Source organism: Passer domesticus, chromosome 8 (assembly GCF_036417665.1).
Source record: "Passer domesticus isolate bPasDom1 chromosome 8, bPasDom1.hap1, whole genome shotgun sequence".
Taxonomy (NCBI): Eukaryota; Metazoa; Chordata; class Aves; order Passeriformes; family Passeridae; genus Passer; species Passer domesticus.
The window spans coordinates 56,189,005-56,215,200 of NC_087481.1; the positions used below are offsets into that span (position 1 = coordinate 56,189,005).

Genomic DNA, 26,196 nt, shown 5'->3' on the forward strand with positions numbered 1-26,196 from the left:
AAATCCTACACTGGTGACTTCATCTGAGTTTTGTCTCTGCTGGAATTGGTGTATTAGTGCTGATTTTCTGAAACCCTGAGCCATTTGTTTTCACCCCCCCTGCAAACAGTCAGGTGGATTTTTTGGGACTCCAGAGAAGGAGGGCAGTGAAGCTGCCAGGGTGAAACACTGTCAGCCTCATGATGGCTTCACCTCATGCCCAGTGCCTGTCATTCCTTCAGTGGATGTGCCAAAAAGAAAACAACAAACCCAAACTGGGTAGGGATGTCAGTTTATAAAATCAGAAAATTAAATTATTTGGGTTGGGATGGATTTTAAAGCTCATCTCATTCCAGCCCCAGGGTAGGGACACTTCCACTGTCCCAGGTGCTCCAGCCTGGCCTTGGGCACTGCCAGGGATCCAGGGGCAGCCACAGCTGCTCTGGGAATTCCATCCCAGCTCCTCCCCACCCTCCCAGGGAGCAATTCCTTCCCAATATCCCATCTATCCCCGATTTTACTCTAAAACTGTAGATGAGATTTGTATCTGGTTCTCTTTGCTTTACAAACCCTCTCTCCAAGTGACTTCCCAAGTCATTGCCATAAAATAAATCTAAAGTAGGTACAGAAGTGTATAAAAGTAAAATTGAAGTTGACTTGTTGGTCAGAATATCAGAAATACCTCCAGCAATTTAAAACCAAAGCTCACACCTTGTAACACCTCCCACCCCACAGCTCTGTGCCCGCAATCATCTCTGATTTACACTTCCACAAATGTTGAATTTTGTGACTTTAGTGGAGTTAAATTTCTGTTTTGTTGGTTGGAACATCAAGGCCAGTCTCTGAGCCTGCATTAGTGAGTGAATCCTTGCTTTCCCCCAGGGAAGAACGGGAATACTGGTGTTTTTCACCTACCTGTAGATAATACATGCACTGTTCCTGCATGTGTCACAATTGGCCGTGTCCTGGCCGGTCCGATAGGAAAGCCTGCAAAGTCAAGAACATGGCATCAGTAAAAAAGTTCTTTATTTTAACAATTTTTAGCCTTCCATGACCATTGTCATAATAATCAGAATTTCAGGATTATTTTTTTACCTTGATCATTGAATATAAAAATCAAGAGGTTAGGAAAATAGCACCAAAAATGGCACATTCAGCTTAAATTAAGAAATGACTTCTTTGGTGTGGATTAATATTTTCTCCACTTTCACTCTACCCAATCTCTGGGCATTAAGCAATAAATCAAAACACAAAATCCATTATATCAGGAGGAGTGTACAGACTACAATAATGCAAAATAAGATCTGGTTAGGAATTTTGTGCCTCTCAGTGAGGTCTGAAGATTTGTTGTAGGGGTGTTTGTGTGTTAAAAGGAAGAAGATGCCTTTGAAATGACATTTCCTGTGCTCCCTTAGCCTGCAGCTGTGCTTTGTCACACTCTGGTTTGAAGTCTCTTGCAGCAGTGACTTCTCAGTTACCTGTGCTTGTCTCTGCCTTGGCCACTCTTAATTAAAAAGGGGTTTTTAAGGTATGCAGGTATTTTTTAATACATAGAAATTTCATTAAAAGAAATGTATTTTATAAAAATAGAACAGCTGCCTGTGAACATGAATATTCTGGCATGCAGATGAGTTTAAAATTAAAATTGTTAATCCAATATTTGTGCATTGGTACTTAGATTTTTCTTTGTAAAATCACAAATTTAGACTCTTGAAGTTAATTTCAGTTTGTTACATACTAACAAGTGCTGGCAACATTTCTTCAAAGCTGTTTTTAGAAGAAGTGGGGAAATAATTTGTCCAGGGAACTTTGGAGATGTGGAAAATAGATCCAAGTCAGGATTCCTTCAGGGAATGAGGTTCTGCCTCAAGCCCAGGCAGTTCAGCTGATTGACCTCCAATTACTCAGGGCTGCTTTGCTTAACCAGGGGCATCTCTGCCCCTTCCCTGCCCTTGCAGGGACAGAGCTCCTCTGCTGTCCTGACAGTGAGCAAAAAAAACCCAAAAAATCCAGCATTTGAAAATAAAAAAGGGTTAATTTTTACCTGACAAAATATCCAGCCTATGTAATATCAAATGTTAATGGGAAATTCTCCACCAACTGTTTGATTGCCTGTCCCCAGGATGGAAAATCAGCATTTCTGAGGTGCTGCAGGCTGTTTGTGCAGCTCAGAAAATGATCAGCTGGCCCTGTGTCACTTTTCTTTATGATTCTAAGGATTAGCAGTGGCTGGGGTGGTGGCACAGCCACAGGCTCTGGGGCTGTGGGTGCAGCTCCTGGCACCGTGGTGGCACCAGCAGAAGTTCATGAGAAGGTGAATCTGCTTCTTTTAAGACTTCTTTTCCTTCTAAAAGCAAAATGCAATGTGGAGTTCTTGCTGTTCTAGATGGTGGTTGTTATTTGGCCTCAAAATTGCTTTTTAATCAGAGGAACATGCTCACATTACCAACATTACTGATTTTGAACATCACACAAAAGCCACATCACAGAACCATGGAATGGTTTGGGTCAGAAGGGATTTAAATTCAATCCAGAGCCACCCCTGCCATGGCAAGGACACCTTCCCCTGTCCCAGGTGCTCCAGCCCCAGTGTCCAACCTGGCCTTGGGCACTGCCAGGGATCCAGGGGCAGCCCCAGCTGCTCTGGGAATTCCATCCCAGCCCCTCCCCACCCTCCCAGGGAAAAATTCCTTCCCTATATCCCATCCAACTCTGCTGTCATTTTCTCAACATGGAAAATTAAATTTGAGATAAATTTAGGGTAGGAGGTAATATAAAAATGGATTCTTATTGAAGGCTTTCAGGGACAGTTATGGAGAGATGTCTACAAAAGTCGACCCTCACTGTGGTGAGTAGATTTTTATAAGTTTTAGGGAATTAACAGACTTGATGAATGTGCTGATTAGGAGGACAAGGGATGGTGCAATCTTCTCTAGGTTAAATCCCTTTTCTTGAGTTAGGCACTAAGCTGCACTTTGTCCAGGAAATTTATCTTGAAGAGTTGTTCTCAACCTTGGTAGTCAGGAAAAACCAACCTAGGATAGGGGTCTTGTATTTCTCAGGGCTTGGAGTTCTGCAATTTGTGCTGGTTTTTGTCTAGGGAACAGTCATGGAGAGGTGTTTGGTACTTTAGGCATTGATATAACAGGTTACAGAGCTCCAAATATATGTGCAGAGAATACAGAGGACATAGAAAAGGAAAAAAGGCAAAAACCAAAACAGCATCAAACCCACCCTCCTTCAGATGTGCAGAAGTTTGCACAGAAAACAAAATGTCCCTTTGGTGTGGTCTTCCTTATGGGAAAATCCCACTCCTGGTTTATATTTGCTCTGATCCTCTCTACGAGATGCAATTCCTGATTTTCATTTCCCCTCTTCAAACCTTGCAGAAGCTGACATTCAAATTGTCCCTACTATGAACCCGAGACTTGTAAAATAGGTTTTTTTTCCAAGCTATTGATCAACTCCTAAAAGCTCTAACTAAAGATACAACATTTAAAATCCAGAGATGAGTTGGGGAAGGCTTTTATTTACTGAGGACATAAAGAAGAGTCAATAGCTGCCTTCAGAGGGATGTGGCTCTGCTCTTTATAGGTAAAGCCATAAACGCCCTGTGCTGGTGCCAGCTGGGTTTGGTTTTTGGTTTAAAGTTGTTTTCCATTTGGGACTTTTTCATTCATCTTTGTAGCCCTGCGAACAGCTGGAACTGGATGATCTTGAAGGTTTTCCCAACCCAAACCATTCTATGATTTGATGGTCTTTAAATGCTTAATAATTCTAGATTTCCATATATTTAAAAGCATATTTGGTGGTATAAGGCTGACTTGTTACGCTGATGAAAATGAATACTTACATCCTTGGATGTAATTATTTAAAAATGAGATGGTTTTTGGATGATGAGTTTGAAATCCTGATCTCTCAACTGATACATTCAGCTCTGCTTGGTTTTAGCATCTATGCAATTCTCAGTCTCCACTTGGTACAGTGATATATTCGTTTTCTAGTTGGATTTAATTCTTGATTAAATTTTCTTAAAGCAGTTTTTCCTTCCTGAATATTTTTAGCTTTTAAGAGATGATTTTTGCATATTCTCTATTATTTCCTTCTTTGAGTGATCCTGTTAGAATTCCCTGAAAGCCCCAAGAACACTCCATGGTGTCCCAGTGTTTGGTTTCCATCTAGCTGTTTCAGAGCTTTTTAGCCAGGACTGAATTATATGAGTGTTAGAACAGTGTAAATTCAATTATTTCTATAAAAATTAAACTCCTCATGAAAGAATTTTGCTGTTGATACCTCAGGGCTTTGGAGTTTCACTTTCTTGTTTTCACATAATTATCTACACAAACACTTGCATGGAATTCGTCTCCTTCATGCCAGCAAGGATTTCACTACTGGCACAGCATTGCCATGCAGATTTTAGGCAATGAGGATGATTTTCAATTCAGACTTCCTGAAAAACAGAATTTCCATCAGTTTTGACTCCTAGGAATGATTTGAGAGCAGAGTCTGGACACCAGGAGAAGGAGAGCAGAGTTTTGGGTGATGATGCTTTCCTTGTGCCATGCAGTGTTTGAATAAGCTGCTTTTTTTCCTTCCTCCTAAAAATAATTTGGAAAGTACACCAGTCTAGAAGAGAGACCAAAAACTTTGTCCTTCATTACTAAACCAGTTGTTATTTTGGGTAAAAATAAATTCTTTCAAATGTCAAGTCTTTCACAAGGCAAAGTTTCCTCCAGAAAATCTGTCGCCTTTTTGGAGAAATGGAAGTTGGGTTTGGCCTGGTGTGGCTCCCAGGGGTTATTCCTGGAGTTTCAGCCTGTTTTGGATGTGATTGTTCTGATGTCCACTGAGGGAAGAGCCCTTGCTCCAGAGCTTCATCCTCTGTTCTTTAGATCCTGTATTTTCTGTTTCCATCTGGATGTGCAGAGCTTGGGCAGGTCATGGAATCCCAGAATCCCAGACTGGTTTGGGTTGGAAGGGACCTTGAATCCCACAAAATTCCATGGGCAGGGACACCTCCCTCTGTCCCAGGGTCCTCCAAGCCCTGTCCAACCTGGCCTCAAAGGTTCTGGAGCAAGGGTGGATTTAGGTGAGCTCAGCTCCTCTGTGTATGTCTCTCCTTGGAAAGGAGATCTCATCTCCAGTTTTTCACACATTTTTCCATATTATTTTCAGAAGACTTTGATTTTCTGTCAGGTTAATTTTATTTTTTTTTAGCATTCTGGGTACAACCTGAGCTTAACCTCAATTAACACTCCCAAGTATTAAAATATCATAATGAAGAACAACCATTTTGCTGACATGGACTGGCAGGAACTAAGAATAGGCTGCAATTTTCAGAGCAGCCTAAGGGGATTACACTCTAAATCCCTGTGAAACACACAATTTGTGCACCTGCTGGAGGTTTTTTTTAAAAAACACCAGCGTAAACATCAAAATCTTTGCATTTGAATTTTTTTTGCTTGTATAAAGAAAGAGACCCTATTGAGCTGGGAGAGGGAAGCTTAGATCTGTGTTTGCTGATTTTTGTTTTTTTTAAGGGGCATCTATTAAAAACAAAGAAAAAGCTCCTAAAAATTATTTAGAAGGATTGATCTGTTAGATCTGGAGTCCCCTAATGGCAGGATTTTCCAGAAGTGGCTGTGGTGGCTACAGAGCAGGATGCTCCTGATGTTCCTCACACTTTTGATGGATTATCACCAGCAAGGAGGATGAACAGACTTCAAGAATTTTTTTTGGTTGATGTTTGTTATTTAAATACAGTGAAACAAATGATCTTAGGCAGGCAGTGGGCCTTTGAAGTGTGTTTGAAGTGACAGTTCTGGCCTTGCTCAGAGGAAGTGCAGGCCCTGCTTCTCCTCAAGTCTTTGTATTAATTGGAGTTGTTTTATTATTTCCTAGAGCTGCTGAGACAACTCATTACACAGCTGGGTAAACCCTGCTGATCCCAGAATCCCAGAGTGGTTTGGCTTGGAAAGGATATTAAAACCCATCCAGTTCCACCCCCTGCCATGGGAACACTTTTCATAGACCAGGTTGATCTAAACCCCACCCAACCTGGCCTAACATTGCCCATCTTTACAGAAAAATGCTTTAAAAATGAACAGTTAGAGGGAGAACTTCTCAAAATCTTTGTTTCCCACTTTAAAGTATTACAGAACTGATAATTCCAGTAACTGTGCTTCAAGAGAAAATTGGCATTATTACTACAAACATAATCTGCCTTTTGGCAAAATAAAATGACTCCACTTTGTCATGAGAGCTATAGTTGTCCTTATGACTTGAGTAAGTCATTTTTCAGCCATGTAAAATACAGAAAAATCTCTTGTATATCTTCTGCATCTTATTTTAGGTTAAAATAAATCCTGCTTAGCCCTAGAGGTTTATTCTGCCCTAGGAAAGCTTTACTACTTTAGTTCAATGGGAAACTCATACAAATGTATTTGTATATCAGCAAAATCAGATTTTTATGGATGAAAATCTCTAGCTCCTTTAAGAACTTCAGATTCTGCTCCCAAACCAGATCTGGGCAGGTCTAAACCACCTTGGGCCAACCTTTGGCTCCTATAAGGCTGTTTGGAAAAATCACTTTCGAAGTAGAAAAATTGTTTTAACCTGTTTGCTGCTGTGTTTTCCTGAAGTTGATAATTACCAATTAGCAGTTTGCATTTAGAGAGGATAAAAATCAGGATGGATGTTGTGCTTTGAGGAACTACCTTGAGGCTCTTCTGGATGCAAACATGGATTTCTTCTGTGTGTTTCAGGGTCTGGTGTGCTTGGGTTATTTTTGGTTTCCCTCCTAACTATTATTCTGTTTTCCATGGTTTTGTTGTGTCTGTTTTTCCTCCTTCCCTCTGTTTTGTTTTCCCACTTGGAGATCACAGAGGTCTAAGTGATCCCAGCTTTGTGCTGCTGGCTGGTTTTCTAACTAAGGATGAACTAAACCTTACTGAAAACAGTTTTCCTCTCTCCAAAGCTCATCCCATTCCACCCCCTGCCCTGGGCAGGGACACCTTCCACAATCCCAGGCTGTCCAAACCCCATCCACCCTGACATTCCCACACTGAACACTCATTTCAAGGTTGATATTACTGATCTGGCTTCTGAAAAAAAACTGTTTGCTATGTACAGAAAGTCAGTGGTGAGATTTTTCAGGCTCTTTCCAAGACAGTGGTTTGTCTTTTGCTGCATCCTGACAGTTGGAAGCAGATGACTAATTTGCTTTTTGAGGTATTTGCACTGTGGGCGTACGGCACGACTCCCACGACAGCAATTCAAGTGCTTTCACCCTGTAAATACATTTTGTATTATACTCAGGTTAGTCAGGGAGTGTTGTTTTTTGGGTTTTTTTAAAATAACTATATATTTTAATAGGACTGTTGATTTTTTAAATAAAAAGCACAGTGAGAGCGAAGAGAATTAAAATGTATTTCAAGTGAAATCACAAAATCTTACAGGAATTAGGTGTGTACAAGGTCCAGCATCTCTCCTGAATCTTTGTGCCTTTGTTGTCTCATCAGAAAAATCAGGAGGATAATTAAAATGTCAGCTTGTGGTGTTAATAACCATTCAGGGAATTTGCTCTGGAGGAACAGCAGCTGCATTGCTGGTGGGTAATTCTTAGGCCAGGCACTTCCAGCTGGTTATCTGGGAGCACATTCCAGTAGTGAGGCTGAGATGAGCTCTGTCCCTTCCCTCTTCATCCCAAACCTCTCCCCATTGTGGTTTCCCCCCAAGGGAGGATTCAGGACTGGATTTGGGGTTTTTGCCTGGATTTGGGGCCCATGCCTGCAGCTCCTGAACCAGCAGCTCATCATCAGATCTGCTGCACCCACCCATCCTTTCCTGCAGCTTCAAGTGTTCCTCCTCCCACTTCCCACTGCTCTTACACACCCAAATCCATGGGATTTTATATTTAATTTTGTGTGTGTGACTTTTGGGAGCAGCTGGGGTGATGTGTTAGATGGTGGGAATCCTTGTGCCCTCACAGCTCCTGCTGCTCCCACCCTGAGCTGAGGAGTTCCTTCTACTGAAACACAACACCTGGGATCCTGCTTGGCTTGGACTTCGGAATGGAGGCTGCTCCCAGGAATTGTTTCTATAAATGAGGGAAGATGGGAAAAATCAAAATCTGTGGTATTACTTCATCATTTTGCTGTGATTAAGATTTCAAAGTGCAAACTCAAATACCCTTTGTGCATTATATCTCTAAGCCTACACTGGCTTCAAATAATAACTGCATCAGCCGGGCTTGTTTAAAATTCCAAACGTTGTGCAGTAGCATAGAATTAAAAGAGGGAGGAGAATTGCTGGCCACTGATGCTGGTGTTTGTGTGGAGCCAGTGCTTGGTGTTCAAGGAAGGCCTGGATGTGGCACTCCGGGGCTCTGGGCTGGGGACAAGGTGGGGATCAGGCACAGGTTGGACTTGATGGTCCTGGAGGTCTTCTCCCACCTAAACAGTTCTGGGATTCTGGACTTGCAAGAAGGATGGGAAGATGTATGGAGATAAAACCAAAAAACAGCAGGAAGGATCATGGAAGTGTTGAGCTCTGCCTGTTGCAGACTGAGCAGGTCCCAGTACTTTCTATGTTCTCATTTCCTTGGATAATGGGAATTTGAGGAGAATTCACAGACCAGGAGTGTGGCAGTTGCTTGAGTTTTGTCCACAGTTCCAGATCCCATCCCTGGAATTTCTTTGGAGCTTGTGTGGACAATAAAGTAAACAAATCTCTTATTTATCGAAGAAATTACATAACTGACTCCAGGTTCAAATATTCCAAAGGGTAAACTTCCTTCTTAATGCCAAAATACCTCTGTGGCCTCCTGAGGAGTTACTGGACCACACACAGCTTCTATGGTTTTAAACTGAAAAAGGGTTACTAGACATGGGATAGGAAATTGTTCCCTGGGGTGGGGAGGAATTGTTCCCTGGGAGGCCGTGCCCAGAGAAGCTTTGGCTGCCTCAGGATCCCTGGAAGTGTCCAAGGTCAGGCTGGACAGGGCTTAGAGGGGACAGTGGAAGGTGTCCCTGCGTATGGCAGGGGTGGAATTGGGATGGTCTTGAAGATCCTTTCCAACCCAAACCATTCTGGGATTCTCTGATGCTGGAATTGAGGGGAAAATATCCCAGTGTTCCACCATAGAGTTGTGTCTGTCCTCTTCTGGTTGGTTCATGAAGTGAGTAATGGGGTAGAGATCATCCCCCATCATCATCCTGTTAGGAAAAGAGATCCAAACACAGTTGGGAATGTTTGGAGGCATTTCCAGCTTCCCTTGGAATGGCAAGTTTTCCTCCTGTTGAACCTGCAGCACTGATCCCTCCATGACATACAAAAACCATCACAAAAAGCTCAGAACTGGCCCAGTTTCACTGAAGTGTTTTACTAACTACTGTTTAAGGTGGAAAAAAACAGTTCCATGGCAGGGAATTGCTCATCCATCTTCAAAATTCCTCTGTTTGGCAAAGCTGGAAGCAACAGCTGGAAGAGCTGTGGGACAGTGTGGACACATCAGTTTTGTTCAGGCGTGAGTGGGAGCAGTTCCACCAGAGACCCAGAGGCAGGGTCAGGGAGGATGGACACTCCTCACTTCAGTTTTCCTCAGGCCACAGATCCCAGGATGTGTGGGATGTGAGGACCTTAAAGTTCATCCCCCAGGTACCTGAATCCAGCTCCATCATCTCCCAGTTCTTCACCTTCACTTTCCTAAATGTGCTACACAGGAGCTTTTTTAAGCCTGTCCTAAATCTGGGACCTGGGCTAGCTGGAGCCTCTGTAGTTTAAAATCAAAGCATCCCTGTCTTCAGACAAGTCTTTTTCCTCTTTTTGCCATTCTTCCTCAGTCAGGATAAAAGATAATTGTACCTTTGTGCAAGCACGGGGTTCAGAAGGAGGTGTCAATTAGAAATCAGTTGTTTCATCTCCTGGTGAAGGAACAGCAGTGAGAAATTTAACACTCTAAAGCTCATTTTGGTCCCATTTTTACAGGCTCGTGGCTCTGCATTCTGATACTGCCAACAGCCAAACTGCAGTTATTAAAGGATTATTCTAATTGTGAAAACTTCTAATTCCTTACCTACAATCATTCTCTTTTTAAAAAAAACAGACTGATTTAGCAGGAAAACTCTCCTTGCAGGTGTATGATTTGAGCAGCTTGGTGACATTGGGAAGCTTCTTATCCATGGTAATTTCCTATGGATATATTTAGCAAAAACATGGTTTGCTTGCACTTTTTTTTTTTTTTCTTTCATTAACAGACGCCATCAGTTTTTTCCAGATTTGAATTGTGGGGATTTGCTTTTATTGGCCTTTGTGTCCCTGCAGCCAATCTGCTGGAAAAGTCCTGAACCTTAATTTCACTTTGAAGCTGCTGATCCTGGGCTGGAGCAGGGAGGTGTGGTGGGGAATGACATTTCTTCTTGGTTTTAAAGTCCAGTGAATAGCAACCAGATAGAAATCAAATTATTTTTCTCAGTAGTTCAAATACATTTCCATTAAATTCTGCCCGTACAGTGTATGCAGATAAAAAGCTGGACTATATTAGCAAAATAAGTTCTATTTTCTGAGAATCAGAATGTTCCTAGTGGCATTTTTGGGGGAGAAAACAGATCATTAATACCAAGTAACTTTGCTAAAAAGATTATTCCTTTTTTTAAATGTTTATTCCACATTCTGGTTGTTGTTAAGTGTTCACTTTTCCCTTTTTTCCCCCTCATTTCCTTGCTGAAAGCCTCCCACCACTGTATTCCTCACAAAGGATTGACAGAAAGTGGCTCTGACAGCAGGGTTATTGAAGAGCTCTCTATCTTCAATGTTATAGTACCCAGGAACTCTGAATTATTGCACATTAATGTTCCAGGATATGTGGGAGCTGTGAGACTTTGCCCTTTTTATCCACTCTGCCAATCTGATCTGAAACTTGGATTATCAGCCCCAGAATAAATGTGTCCAACTCTAATGAAAAATCCTATCAAAAATATAAATCTCATCCTGGTTTGAAGGCCTGTGAAATGCTGTGCTCTGAGGTGCTCCTGGTACCTGCCTTTGGAGATCCAACTCCAGACAGGTCTTAGGGAGCTAATTGAGAAAAAAAATTGGAATTTGAGGTTAAGAAAAATTGGAATTTGAGGTTAAGAAAAATTTGGAATTTGAGGTTAAAAAAAATTAGAATTTGAGGTAAAAAAAAAACGTAATTTGAGGTTAAAAAAAACAATTTTGAGGTTTAAAAATACTGGAATTTGAGGTTATAAAAAATGGAATTTGAGGTTAAAAAACTGGAATTTGAGGTTAAGCCTTAGGTGATGCTGGATTTTTTACCTTCAGTGATAGTGGATATTTCAGTGGTCAGTCTTATATCATCAGCTTTCATTGTTTGGTTGGTTTGGGATTTTTTTATGTGAGAGAATTTTAGGTAAGAGGGGTCAAGGGGATGCCATGGACTGGCAGCAGGTACTGGAATAACCTCCATGGGGTTTTGGGACATATGGAATAGTTCCAGTGGTGAGGTGTCAGTGTGGGCCTGCTCTGCTCCAGCTGTGCTTGGGGGAGCACAAAAGGGCTGGTTCAGAGCTTGGAAAACCAAATTTTTCATGTTGAGGGCAGATAAATGGGCTTTTGGTGTCTTGGTACTGCTCCTGCTTTGGGTTGAGGGAGCAGCACTCAACCATCACTGGCCCAAGGATCACGAGGTCCACACAGCTCTGATTTGTGCAAAATGACTCCTTTTTCTTGGCTAAGGAAGGTGCATCCAAAGAGATTCCCTGGCTCTGCCTCAGGAAGGTGGATTGTTACAGGTTCCGAGGTGTTTGGGAATGATCTGTAAATGATGCAAAAATACAAAAAATAGAACGTAAAAAATGACAAAAAATACAGCAGCTCCAGAGAGAGGAAAGGGGGAAGAATTGAGGAGGTGGTTTTGGGGATAATGAACCGAGTGTGGCCATTTCAGAGGTGATTCCAGGCAGGCTGGATGGATGTAAAAAGGTCACAGCAGGAAATAAAGGCACTCAGCACAGTCCTCTTCTCAAGCTGTTCTTACAGAGTCCCAAAAGCTGGAGTCACTCAGAGTATGAGACAATTTGTGCATCCCAGATGCAATTTGCTGTATTCTTTCTGCTTTTCATGTATTTATTTCTAGTGAGCTGTCTTTTGTAGTTAAGCTTATCTATTGTTTCCCTCCATTTCCAGGTTTTCTCTTAGAAATGATCCTGTTAAACCTTCCCTTTGCCAGGGCTGCAATTGAAAAAAAAGCAAAACAAAGCTACTGAGGGGGGAAATCCCAAACCAAGCCCTGTGCTGTCATTCCTGCATCTGGCACATCACTCCCAAAGGCTGTGCTTTCAGAGGCTCTGCTCTTATAAACTCTTCTAAGCTTCCTTTTCTCCAGTGTGAAATAAGGAACTCCAGTTTGGAAGGTGGGGGGCTGGAGGTTGTTCCTGCCTTGATTTGCTCTGTCTCCTTGGTCTGCTCTGAAGAGCTGGGCTGGGAGCAGAGCAAACAACCCAGGCAATAATTGCTTTGGCTCCCTGACTTGGATTTGCCATCTCTGCTGAGCAGGAGGATCAGTTTGGGTGACCTTGAGCACCAGTGCTGGCAGGGCTGCTCAGGCAGCACAGGGGTGAGGATGCTCCCTGCCCTGCTCTTCCCTTGGGTGCAAACCTCCATCCAGACACACAGTATGGGCTTATTTTCTGATCAGAAATGAGAGTGTGAGGCACAAAAATCCCTTAGTCATTGAAAAACATGCAATGACATTTAAATTCCATCCATGACGACGTCTTCGAAGGAGTTTGTTGAGAGCTCTTTAAATTCCTGAACCACTGCTGACTAATAGGGGAATGTAAATTAGCTCTGAAACAGGTTCATTTAACTCTTGTCTAGTGTGTAGCATTTGGCCTGGCAGAGTCAAAATACTGTGACTTGTTTTTTGTGTGGCAAATTGAGCACTTTGTTTATTAAAATTGCTGATTTGTTGTATAATGAGGAGGGCCCAGATTACTGTTCCTTCCATGGGAAGGATTTAAAGGGCAGGTCACTGCTGTTCTCCAGCAGCAGAGTGATTCTGATTATGTGCTCATCTTCTGTTCTGTATTTCACAGATCTTTGTTAGTCAGGTTTCAGAATGATTAACTTTCATTGTGCTTGCAGTCCTGTCAGCCTTAGTGATGCTCCACACATTTAGCTTCCTAAATTCTCCCTCTGAACACAGACAAATATGTCTGTAAAGTGAGGTCGCTGATAATTTATCAGAATAAAACTGGAGCATAAAGCTGGGTTTGTGTTGTAAAGCTGCACCCTGCATCATGTAATATTCAATGTTTTTTTAACTCTGAGCTGGGACTCTTAATTGAAGCTGCAGCTCTGCACTTCCTTCATGCATGACTTAAGGCATCCAGCAATGTTTGCTGGGATGTAATTTGCTTTTTTTGTATAAGCTTCCACACAGAGAAGTAGAACAGCCATTTTGCCAAGGATTTAGTAAATAACGATGCACACAACACAGAATTTTAATAATGTCCTTTGATACTGGGAGGGGGATCACAGTTTTTGTGTTTCTCCTCCTGTTCCAGTGGCTTTCCCCTTCCCGTCAAGCAGAGTTGAGTGCTGGCTGTTGTTGCTAATTGCAGATGATGGAGCACTGACATTTTCAAAAGCACACATAGATGATAGGCACCCAAAGGATGAGGCTGCTGCCTTCAGAGATGCTGCTACAGTTCTGCTGGCATCGACTCATTTAGTGATGAATTGCAGTAATAGCAGTTCAGGACCTACAGCATATTAGTGAAAATGAATCCACTGAGCACCAGTCCCGTGGCACTGCAACAGCACTTAAAGAACACTGATTTCCTTAAAGGCAGAAAAATCTGATTAAGAAATTTAGTTGGGGCTATGTTTTTTGCTTTTTTTTTTTTTTTCCTTCATATCTTTTTCCCTTTCCCAGCAGCGTGTTACTTGTATTTGTTTCTTGTAGTGTGTTATTCTGAGGGATTTAATGTACATCAGAAAAGCAGGTGAGTTCCATAAATACAAAACATCTCTTGCTGTTCTAGCAGATGGAGGATGCGACAATAAACAGCAGAACTGCTTTAATTTCTTCATCTAAACTGACCTAAAACCGGGTTATAGCGGGAAAAAAGCTCAACATGCTGGCACTGAGGAGATATGTAATAGTTTACACAGGGTCTGTGGCAAAGATGGTGTAGGATGAATGCAGCAATTGGCAAGAATTATTCTAATAAAAGGATGGGGCAGCCTATTATTGCAGGAGTTGTGTAATTTGAGGGAGCTGGGGATAAAGACAGGCTTTGTGTTAATGATGTGTTGGTGTTTGCAGGAGAACAGAGTGTTCTCCCAGCTCTGGAGAGAGGCCTCACTGCGGAAGGTCCCGAGCACAAAGCTGTGCAGTCTCCTTCCAAATCATCCAACAGCCACCAAATCAGAGGGCTCTGGAATGCAGGGATAAGAAAATGTACAATGTGCATCTCCCTTCTTCCTCTCCATCCTGACACCCTCCGTGCCCAGAATGGAGGGAGCAGGTCTGGGGCACGTGCAGGAGCAGCTGGAAGTGGCTCCAAGCGTAAAGCAGTGCTGATAAATGGGCTCTTCTTGGTCAGATGGAGTCTTGTCAACTCCAGCGCACGAGTCTAAGAGATGTAAAGATACTCTAAACTGGGATTTATGGATATTTTCACCATTTTAGGGCTAATACAGCTTTGTAAGGCTGACGGCTGCAGAGGAATTATCTGAAGACAATCCTGGATAGTTTGGCCAAGATCTGTTTTGTGCCAAGGGCAGGGATCGACTGCTAACGCTGGCTGCAAACAGCTCTGCTCTGTCAGGGCAATAAAAAGTCTGTGTTTGTTGCACCTGTGGCTGTGCTGTCTTTGGGAAGGGATAAAATCTGGATCTGTAATTGTGTGGAGGAAGCAGAATATTTATAGCAGGTGGCTCTGGGGCTGGTGTGGGTGTTTGTGCACTCAGGGCTCTCCACGAGCGGGTAATGAGTGATGATGATGATGAAATAGTTGTCCATGTTTTGTGATTTGAAAAGCAGCTTGGCACTTCTTGCCAAAGCTCTTGCAGTTTCTCTAAGTTAAGAAAATCAGTGGAGTTTGGTTTTTTTTTGAGTAATAATTAAAAAAAAACTCCTGAATTATAGAATTGTTTTGGTTGGAAAAGATCTTTCAGTTCATTGAAACCTGTGTGGCTTTCAGGCAGGCCAAGAAACGTCCCAGTGTGATTATCCAGAACTTGATAAGGTCCTTGGTATTGATAATTGATAAGGATATAAATAATAATATAACCAGCTGTAAAATAAACTAACAACGGCCATGTTGACAGCAGGATCCAATTAAGATGACTTTTTAATGCCAAACATGTTGAGTTTAAGGATTCACATGATTCCTACATTCCTAAAGAAATTTAAATTAAAGATATACGTTTCTGACTCAAACAAAAGCAGGTGCTGCTTCAAATTGAATGAGTTGCTGGTTTTTAAATTTTAAAGTCCTGATCTTTTCTGGCAAATTATGATTTAACTACAGAAGAATTTCAAAACACACAAAAAGCACACATACATTTTGAGGTATGTTCGGTGAATAAAGATGAGTGAACTAAGGCAATTCAGTCTGCAAAATATTTGTTAAGATGATAAAAGATGGGTTGAACTGTCCAGGTAAAGACTGAAGGTTGTACTGAGTTACAGTTTCAATACTTTTAATGCCTTATGGTTAATTTAAATAATGAAAGCCAGGGATAGACAGTTTAGTTTCTTTCTGCTTGGGTTTGTTGTGATTGGGGCTGTGTGAAAATTATGAAGAAGACTTTGATATTCTAAGTTTTCATTTCATTTCCTTCTGATAAAAATACCATGAAAAATTCAGGTGAAAGGAAACCAGATGAGACTCATGTGCCATTAAGGGAATTACATTAGGAGTTGTAATAATATCCCTTAATCTTAAAAAGGTAAGTCTCTTACAGAATTAAGGTTTGGCTGCTGCTTTTCATGCCGTGTGAGGAATTATGGCTAATGCAAGTTGCTGATGTGAAAACATCCTCGCTAATCCTGTTTGGAGAGCAGCTCGTTCTGTGCTCCTTAGAAAAGGCACAAGAAGATGTATTATGGGCCCTTCGTTAAATAATTACTTAATTACACCCTGGGATTGGCAGATAGCAATCTGAATGTTTCTCCTAAAGCAGCAAAACTCTGTGTGAGGAGCACCACGTGCGTGGCAGCAGGGATGCGTTGGCATCAGCAAACTCAAGGTGGAAAAGACATTTCAATCAGCTCATACTCATTAAAAAAGCTTCTACTCACCCTTCCCTGTGAGCTTCTCCCTTCTCTAGCTCTTGTATAACACCCAACAACACTTTGATGGTCTCCTGACTAGAGCTGATCAGGTTCTCCATCATCTGAAGCTGCGCTTTCAAGTCCACAACTTCGGTGTGAGGCACGATTTGTTGGCATTCCTGGCTCACGGCCACGGCCGTCCGGCAGGGCTGGCTCTCCTCCATGGGCGCCACGTTGACCTGCAGGCTCTGGTCACTACATTCGGGGGCCGGGCACTGCGCCCGCGCCGCGCACGCTCGGGCATCTCCGGCTGGGGGCTGCACCCCGTTCAGCTGCACCGTCCTCTTGTCGTCCTCCTCGGGGCACGGCCCCCAGTCGCCCAGGCCGGGCAGGTCAGGCTGCGAGGCCGGCAGGTAAACCGTGGCCACTTCTGTCTTGAAGACCCTCCCGTGGAGGGGCTGGGCGGCCTCGTCGCTCCCCAGCCGCGCTGCCGCCCCTCTGCCCCGGCTGGGCGGCCGCGCCGGCTCCTCCTCGCCCGGCTCGGCCAAGTTGGGTGGAGGAGGCTCTTTGGGAGAACTGTGCAAATCGCTGCTTTTCCAGGCCTCGGCGCCGTTGTCGTGCGCGGCGCGCTCGGAGATGTGGGAGATGAACTCGGCCGTCTGCAGGCTGCCGGCCTTCCTGCCCCACGCCGCGGCCTCGCCCGAGCCCCGGCCCTCCCTGTCCTTCACCTCGATCAGGAACCCGTTGTTCTCGCTCGGTAACGTGTCCACAGTCGCGGCGCTTTTCAGAATATTCCCTTTTTTCCGGTCCAGAGGGAAGGTCTGGTAGCACTTTTTGAGATCAGGGGAAGTCTGGACTCCTGTGCTCTTGGTGACGTTGGGGATGGACCTGCGGGCGGGCACCGTCATGTACTTGCGATAGGCCGTCTTGTAGGAGATGGCCTTGGCCTCCTTCTTGTCGGGGTCCTGCGAGGAGGAGGTGGAGAGCTGCTTGTCCCTCTGCTCGTTCTGGGCCTCGCAGATATCCTTAAACCTCACCTGGAGGGCTTTGTTCCGTTTCTTGATCTGCCGGTTGGGATCCAGCGCGTATTTCATCTCCAGCGCCAGGGAAGCCGCGGGCTCGACGTCGCTGTCCGAGGCGGTGAGTAAGCATTTGCTCGGCTCCTTACTCACCATGATGCCTGCAGCCAAAAACAGTGCAAAAAAACCTCAAGTTACAACAGAAATGTTACTTTTTCCCCTGAGGTTTTTGCAATATTTAAGCCACGTTCCTGTGATCCCGCTGAAGTGGATGTGACTCGCAACCGATGCGCTCGATTCCGTTGAGTTGCAGCCCTTGGTGATTTTTTAGAGATTTGGATCTTAATCATGTTTTATCTTGATCTGTTATGAGCACCTGCTCCTCAGAGAGGAGATTTCCCATTCCCAGAAGTTTTTCCACAACTATTTTCCCAGGATAGGACAGTGGCTGTCATGCCAAGGCTTCCCAGGAAGCAATTTCCTTCAGGAATATGTGCTCCCAGGAAGCCAGTCCTCTGAATTTACCTGATACTTAGTAAAAACTACAGGGAAATTGAAAACCAAGTGAAGAAAAGTTGAGAGCTCTGCCCACCCTTAATTCTCCTTCAATGCAAATGTTTAGTAGCAAGAAGTGTCCAACTGGCATGATTTTTAGAGTGTGCTTGCTTACCAAATACATTTCTGCTGTGTAATGTATTCAGCGTTCTTTGCAAGGAATTAATTGATCTTTAGAGGTGTCATTATTTGGATTTTTATGAAAAAAATCCACCTGACTAAATACAGATTAATTATTATTAGCAACTGGTTGGTAATGCTGGGTGTGTAAAATTTATGAATTAGTGAAGTTTTGGAGGAAGTCAGCAGTGCGTCAGTTAAGCTTTTGCTTCAAATGCAAAACAACTCATCTTTTCCTAGAAGCAGTAATGTGCCTTTATGATACAGCTGCTTATCCCAAAAAATCCTGAAGCACTAAAAACCTCCAAACCTGTGATGAATCACAGAAATTGCTTAATCTGCCATTGAAATATAAGCTCCTCCTCAAGGAGGAGAAGATGCCAACAGCTTAACACAGCATCTATCCAAAAAACCCCCAAACCCCAGTGGTTGTACAGATCATAGGAGATCTGGAGTAGCTGCATAATTAAGATTTCATTTTTACACCTCATTTGAAGTTGTAATTTTTACTTTCCTGTTGTGCAAATTTCTCCCTGAGACTTGCTGAATTACCAAATTCCCACTTAATCCAAACATTCTGCATATATCTCCTGCTGAAACCCTCAGAGGGACTCGGGAGTACAATGTAAAACAAGTAAAGGGACTTTCAGGTGTACTTGAAATATGTTTTTAATTAAAATTCCTTTGTCTATTTAATAAAATATGTGAAACTCTTGAAGAGTTAAGTGCCATAATAGCATCTGTTTTAGCAAGCTAACTCAGGGGCACAAGGGAATGAATCCTTGACTAGTCTATATTTAAAGTAAGAAAACTTAATGGGGAAATAATTTCCAATAGAAAACTGAATGTTTATGAGGTTGAAAAGTAAAAGTAACAGTTCCCTGAAGACACACACAGATGTGCATGGCACAGAGTCCAAGGTTGGACTTCTGGGTCAAAAAATCTCATGAAAACGTGTCATTACTTAATGTTTTTTTCATGTTTTAATTCCCTGGCCCTGGTAATTTGTGAAGAAGGAACTGAAATATTGCAGAATGCTTCTAGTTTGTCTTTTTCTGTCTGACTTCTGATGCTCAGGGAGTGGTGAGGGAGCAGCAGTCGTTGGAGAAGGGGAAGAAATTTTTCTGTGACTGGTGTAGTGCAAAGTCTGTAGAAGAAGCAAAAAGAAGAGAAAATTCAGGACAAAACCACTCAAATAATGGAATCTGAGATTGCCAGATCCCAGTTTTCAGCTGGATATTTTGTACATACAAGCCTAAGATCTGATACCAAGGTGACCAAGTCCCTGTTTTGGGGGAAAAGAGAGAATAAAATGGAAGTTCTAAGGGGGAGTCTGAAGATAAAAGCAGGGTAGGGGGGTAAGATCAGTTATCCCTGTGCCCTTAAAACGTGAGGGACAGATTTTGAGGGGAACAAATCAACTACATCTGAATGTCAGGAATTTTCTGTTCCAGTTGAAACCTAAATAAGGAGATGGTCATGGGGGAACATCAGGGTCCTCTCCTGGCTGCTTTGTGCTGTATTTTAATTGTAATTGTGTTTGTGAGTGAAGATATGCCTTTATTTGAGAGACATTCTGCAAACAGAGCAGGTAGGGCCATCCATCTTATTGTCTGTCTAGGGCTGGAATTTGAGAAGTTGTAGTGAAAAAAGTGCTGGCTAAGATACAAACCCAGTCCTTCAGCTTGCAGCTGGACCACACGAAAATCCATTGTAAAAACTGCTGTTGAACCCCAAACCTCTGCGCTTCAGAACTACTGGAAGCAAATTTTCCACAGTCTGGTAAATGAATGAGTTGACCAAAAACCCTTAAATACAAGAACACAACAGCCATTACAGCCATTAGTTCCAAATCTGCCAGTGGGAGTTTCCGAGCTTCCAAGAAATTGTGGCAAAAATGAAATGTTGCTTTCACAGAGATGTGAAATATTCAGTGACTGCGCCTGAAAAAGCCACATTTTTACCCAAAAAGGCTACAAAAATTAGCTTTTAGCTCTGAAAGTCACCATCTCTTAGGATTCCTTGGAGTTGTCAAAGTGAGTTTTTGGGAACCTGGTTATTTGACAGCAGGATCCATTAACATGCAATTTACTTTCAAGTATTGGCTTGATATTTCATTAGTGTCTGTGACTTGTCTCAATTTTCAGATTATTTTACCTCCCACTTGAAGTCCATCGTTTTTGGGGGCTGCAGGATGGCTGGGTTTGTTTGGGATGACTTCCCATGGAATTCATGGAGTCCACAACCCAGCTGAAAGCAGGAGTCTGGAGATATCCTCCAGAGTAGATAAATGGGGAACTTCATTCTGCAGTTAATTTTGAGCATGTCTTTAATAGCCAATAAATTGATTCTTCACCAAATTGCTTGTTCCCTTCCCCAACTGCACAGGCCTGACTGATTTAGCTGATCCAGAGTTTTTTATTCCCACTAGTAGTTGGGAGTAACAATTTTAGAGATATCTGTGATTAAGAATGACAACAACCAAAAGAAGTCGATTTTTTTTTTTGAAGCCTTGCTCGGATCCTGGTGTTTCTGAGGGGAACTCTCTGTGCTCAGCTGATAAAAGAACAGTTGAGGAAAGAGTCAATTGTGAGTTAAACATTTCACAGGGAAGAGTTGTTAAAATATTTCCTGTTTGGTTTCGTTTTTGGTTTGGACAAAGCCTTGCCTCCTATTTTGGCTTATTTAGGCACTGCCACAGCGTCGTCTCTGCAGGGTTTTTGGATACTTGAGGAAACTACTGAGCTGGAGTTGCTCAGTTTATGGCTCGTGCTGTCAGGGGGGTAATAAAGCCTTTGGATTTGAATTTTAGTTGCAGATGCCAATTACATGCAGATAATAGAGTTCAACTTTTTATCTGTACTTACTCCAAACAAAGAGCTGATTTGCTAAACTAAATATTTAAGTAATCACAAGCTTAGTTTCTCAGTTTTTAGCCATGATTTGTTTATAAACTTGAGGCTGATTACCCTTAAGCAACATCCCTCTATGTCTGAATATGGAAATAAACTATTAAATAATAATAATAATAACAACTAAAAAGTGATGCACAGAGAAGCTTTGAGTGGGTATAAAATCTTTGGGTAATAATGGAAACCACCAGTTAGGTGGCACAAATCTTTGCAGGACCTTCCCTCTGCATCCCAAACTCTGCAGAGTCACTGCTCTGGGAGGAGAATTACAGTGTGGAATTTCCAGACTGATTGGTTAATGAGGGGAGAGGAGATTTGGAACTCACCTTGCAATTTCCATTTTATCCCTGTCAGTTTTATGACACAGAAGCAGATTCAGGATGTGTTAATACGCAGAGTGGGCTTAAATTTAGTAGGTTCCAAATGCAGATGAAAGGCACAGATTTCAGTTCTGGGGTTTCCAGAGCAAGGGAAGGCTTTGGAGATGCAGCTGGAAACATCTGTGCGCATATTAAGAGCACACAGGACTTTGTGCATGGATGGATTGGCTTAAAATAATGCAGGGAATTGCAAATAATTGGCTTTTTGCATGGGAAGTGGGAAGTGATCTGCAGCATCTTTAGGCTTCTGGATATTTCCAGGCTGGACATTCTCCTGAGAAATCTCCACTGCCTCAGATAAAATTTTACATGCCTAAATACCACCTTAAACCACTTACTTGTCAAAAACTATTTGATGTCTATAAGTCATAAGTGTATCCATGGAATATTTATCCAATTATACTGTTAAAAATAAAGAGCAGAAAGAAACTCAGATTTACTTCGTAGAAACAAATCCAGTATAGAAACCTAATGTTAATTCTGAATATCCCATACATTTTGACTTCATTAAGTGAGTATTTTTATTCTTTTCAAAGGAATCTAATTGTTAATTATCTGTCAGTGTTATGTTAGAAACTTAAAATTATTTAGTATCATCCTAAATATAATGTCCAGTAAAGAAGACTGTCATGATAAAAACACTGGAAAATATGAATTATCTGTAGGCAGTTATTAATTACAAAAGGTGTTTGCTGAAACTTTGCCTGTGTTAGGAAATTTTGGAGGAAATTTTAATACAGAAGGACTGAGGAGAAATTCTGACTTCCAGATAAATCTGAGGATTGCAGGTATTGCCTGTTTTTAGGGGATAAAAAATACTGATGAGAGGATTATTATGAAAACTGCTGGGATAGCCCAGCCTGTCTTTATTTCATCACAGAGTCGTTCATGTAGAATAACAGACTTAGCAGTGCTGCTAAATGTCAAACCAGTATTTTTTTTAACTCTGTTTTGAAACTCTGCGGCGCTGAACTTGAATTTTGTCTCTCTTGAACTTCCTTATTTATTGCTCAAAACCCAAGTCATCCTTACTGCTGCATTTCCAAGTGCCTTGGAAGTCTTCCTTTGGAATTATCAGGAATCCTGTGGCATTGGATTTGTCTTCTCCCCCTCCCATCCATTGGCAGGCTCTGTGAGAATGATGTATAAAGTCATAGCTTATGGCTGAGATACCCAATAAATGCCTTTAAATGCTCTTGTGAGCTTCAGCTTCAGAACTAAGTGGCAACAAATAAAATGTACGATTTAATAAGCCTGGAGACTTTTAGATAAAACAGGAATCTACTGGAGGATAAACTACTTAAAATTTTCCTTACAAACCAAGCCAGTTTCCCTGAATGAAGCTGATAGAGGCAATTTTCTTTAATTTTGACATCTCTACTATGCTTTTGGAACACAAATTTTAATAATACTTAGGTTTTGTTGCTTCCTATATTGTTCCGTGCATAAAATTAAAAGGAATCCATTCAATGTGATAAAATTCTGGAAAATAAGGGTTCTCTTCCCCATAACAGAATTTTGCAAGGAATAGCACCATTAACAGGAGATTTGCACTTGCACTAAAACCAGTGTAGACTTATAGGGTGAGTTAATAACTATTAACTTCCCAGGGGAACAAACACAGTGTCACAAGATACTCCCTGTGAATTCAGAGTGTTCTGATCTCAAACATTTGCTGGGATTTAGTGGACTGGAAAAAAATAATGCCACTGTGAGGAGAGCGATGCTGATTTTTCTCCCTGTGCTCTGCAGCTCTGGCTCTCAGGACGAGAGCAGGGAAGGTTTCTTTAGCATTATTTTGGTTTTTTCATGAAAATCTGGGCAAGGTTTTGTCCCTGCTCCAGAGGGAGGAAGAAGAGCAGGATGCTGCTGAGGAGGGGTTGCTAGGAGAATCCCTAATAGTTCTGCTCACACTCTCCTGGATTGCAGGAGTCCAAAAGCCACAGGACTTGCACTGGGAGGTTTTTCATTTTTATGGGACTTTGTGGTAAATAATTTAAAGGGCAGGTTGTTAAAAACAAGGGTTTAAGGCAGTTCCTTATTGGCATTACTGTTGAATACTAAGTTTAATTGTTCTTAGTTGACATCAATAGGTTTTGTGGGTGTTTAAGGGGAAAAAAAAGCAGGCAAATGACAGGGAAAAAGCAGTGCTGCTCTTTAGCTTTGACCAACAGGGTTGTAAAACTGTCAGAGCTCTGCACAGAGGGATCTGAATGCTGAGAACACAGAATCATGGAATGGTTTGGGTTGGAAAAGACCTTAAAGATCATCTCATTCCACCCCTGCCATGAGCAGGGACACCTTCCACTGTCCCAGGTTGCTCCAAGCCCTGTCCAGCCTGACCTGGGACACTCTCAGAGATGATCAGACTGTGAGACCTCCAGGAACTGCAGCTGGTTTTGTTCCTTCATCAGACATTTTCAAGCATTGGGTGAAGAGCAAAAAGCAGATAAGCAGGTCCCAGCTCCAGGTTCGATCCTGCATCCTTAATTTTGCTCTGCAGATCAGAGCATTCTTTGGGAGCGCAGGTGATCCCTGCAGATGGGAGATGACAGTGACATTCCTGGGGTCTGTGCTTGTGAGGCATCAGAGCCTTGTCAGCTCTTCCTGACTGGATCAGGGTTCCAGGCAGACAAGCTTGGGAGGGTGCGAAGTGTTGTTGAACAACTCAGCTGGGTAATTTAGGTCTAAAACCTGACATCATTAGCAGGATGTTAATTTGGGAATAGGATCTGTCTAGATGCGTTTCTGCACTCCGCTGCTGGCAGCAGTCACCACCAAGTAAGAGCTGTGTCATTTGTCACCTTGAGGAGCACATTCCTGAAGTTTCTGGTTTCAGGCAGGTTCTGGTTCTGCTGCAATTCTGAATTATCTGTGTACAGGTGGATCTGAGCATGCTGGTATTGGGGAAACTGCACAGATCAGTCTGATTCCTGCTAGAGCATTGTGCAATAATTCCCATTAGTTACCCAAAGAAGAGTTCTAGTAGAGCAAAAAGCTTCGGTTGCTGAGGGGAATTACAGTCCCTAAAGCTGCAAAGCTTCCTCAAAGCTGGATCTAAGGTGCTTTTGGAATCCTGGGAAGGAAGAGCCAAAGTCTTGTGTGAAGGGAAGTTGTCTTAAACTCCCCAAATCCCAGGTTCTCATCAAACAGCAGGACTCTGGGAGAGGGCTGATGGAAATTGCTCATTGCAGGGGACACAGTTTTGGTGCCATGTGGGAAGAGCTACGTGGGGAATGAAGAGGGAAGCAAATACAGTGTGGAGCTGGTGAGTACATTGCTCCCAGGTGTTGTGGACCTGGCACAATGTGGAATAGGATTTCAGAAAAAACCTGGTGTCCCTGCCCATTGCAGGGGTTGGAATGAGATGATCCTTAATGCCCTTCCAACCCAAACCACTGTGTGATTCTGGATTTTGGGATGGGTTGTTTGTGATAGGGATGATTAAGAAGTTTATTAAAGTAATAATTAAAGACCCTCTCAAGGATATTTTTTGTCTGGGGAAGGCACCACAACTGGCCACCAGATTTCTTGTGGCTTTGAGTGCTTTTTTTACAAATTGTTAATTCAGGAATGTGCCATGTTCTTCTCACCAACTTGCTCATCAAAAACACACGGATTCCTCTGGAATTCAGCAGTTTAGGCTCAGTCTCCAGAAGGGATCAGTGTTATCACTGTGAGCAGGCAGTTCAAGCATAATTTCTGCTGAATTACTCTCTCCAGCAGTGGGATGTTTTATCTGTCTCTTTGTCAGCTCCGTAGAGATATCGCTGTGTTTTATTTGCCGATGGCCTTGATACACAGAAATGTATTCAGCTGATCCACAAGTTAAATTTCTGTACTCGTGGATATCTCCTCATTCATTTCTCTTCTCTATTTGCAGGAGAGAATAATGAATATAATAACAAAATGGGTAGGAACAACAAATCACTAATGGTTGGAAGGAGACTTCGGGCTTGTTGTAGATTTTATGCTTATTCATAGATAAATACACTAAAATTAAGGTTTTTACTGAATTCCCTCTTCTTCCTTCTCCCAGAAAGTAACCAACCAGACCAAAACTACTTGTGTTATGGACTTCTAAAATACAGTCCTGAATTCACACACCTGCTTAAATAGGTTTGTCTTGGGCATCAGAAAGCCCCTGTTCCAGTTTTTAAAAAGTCATTTGCAATGGGATCACAATCTTGACATGAGAATTGGGGGGGAAAAAATGGAAGAGGAGAAAAGGGCAGCTGTAAAACAAGCAGGGAAGGTGGGCAAGAGCACAAAACAAGTAACTCCTTTTTTTTTGGTGAGCTTGTGACAATTCCTGCTCGCTCAGACGAGATGGAAAGAGCTTCCTGTGCTTTTGTTTTTAAACTGGTTTAATTCGGTAACTACGTGGGCTTTATTTATAGGCTTGCTCCAGCAATCATGGGCAGGCAAAAATAACAGCAGCAACCTGCTTTTCCTGCCCATGGATGTCACAAACACGAGTTAAAGCTGGGGTTTTTGAGATGCTTAATAACTCTTTTTGATATGGGCTGAGTCTGAGACCAGAAATCAGCAGCTCTGGGGAGAGGGACACGGTAGTGCTACAGCACTTCCCTGCCAGGACAAAAATCTGTTGTTATGATTTAGAAGTTTGGATCTGCACCTAAACATAGCAAGACTTGAAGGTCTTCAGTCTGTTTAATTCAGACTTTGAAAATGGCCCTTACTTCTCTACACTGCTCCGTATCAAACCCAGTGGATTTAGCTGGATAAACTGGAGTAAAATCAGGCTTGGTGTCTTGTGCCACTAAAGGGGGAGGAAAAGGCAAAGAGGACACCAAATGTTGCTGATTGATCACTGAATTGTTATTTTTACATGCAGTTCTCTTCGCCTGGGAGACTTGGGCTGGGATTCTTAAAGGGAAGCAGTTTTCAGCAGTATTTCATGCAAAAGCATGAACAGGGTG

The 26,196-nt window shown here is 42.4% G+C and overlaps 2 protein-coding genes across 4 annotated transcripts in view; one reads left to right on the top strand and one right to left on the bottom strand.

Moving 5' to 3' along the window:
• Nucleotides 1–26,196, top strand: part of DOCK1 (dedicator of cytokinesis 1) — a 265,941-nt gene that overhangs the window by 99,392 nt on the left and 140,353 nt on the right. The gene's annotated exons all lie outside the window — the stretch shown is intronic.
• Nucleotides 1–26,196, bottom strand: part of INSYN2A (inhibitory synaptic factor 2A) — a 41,062-nt gene that overhangs the window by 11,223 nt on the left and 3,643 nt on the right. Inside the window, exons 2-3 of one of the 2 annotated variants that reach the window (XM_064431582.1) lie at nucleotides 16,295–17,447; nucleotides 895–966 (exon numbers count right to left, since the gene is read on the bottom strand). In XM_064431582.1, the coding sequence (XP_064287652.1) occupies nucleotides 895–966; nucleotides 16,295–17,442 (1,220 nt within the window). In that variant the 5' untranslated portion in view covers nucleotides 17,443–17,447. Of the gene's footprint in view, nucleotides 1–894; nucleotides 967–11,169; nucleotides 13,746–16,294; nucleotides 17,448–26,196 lie in introns of those variants that run through there. The other variant, XM_064431583.1, reaches the window with a different exon arrangement.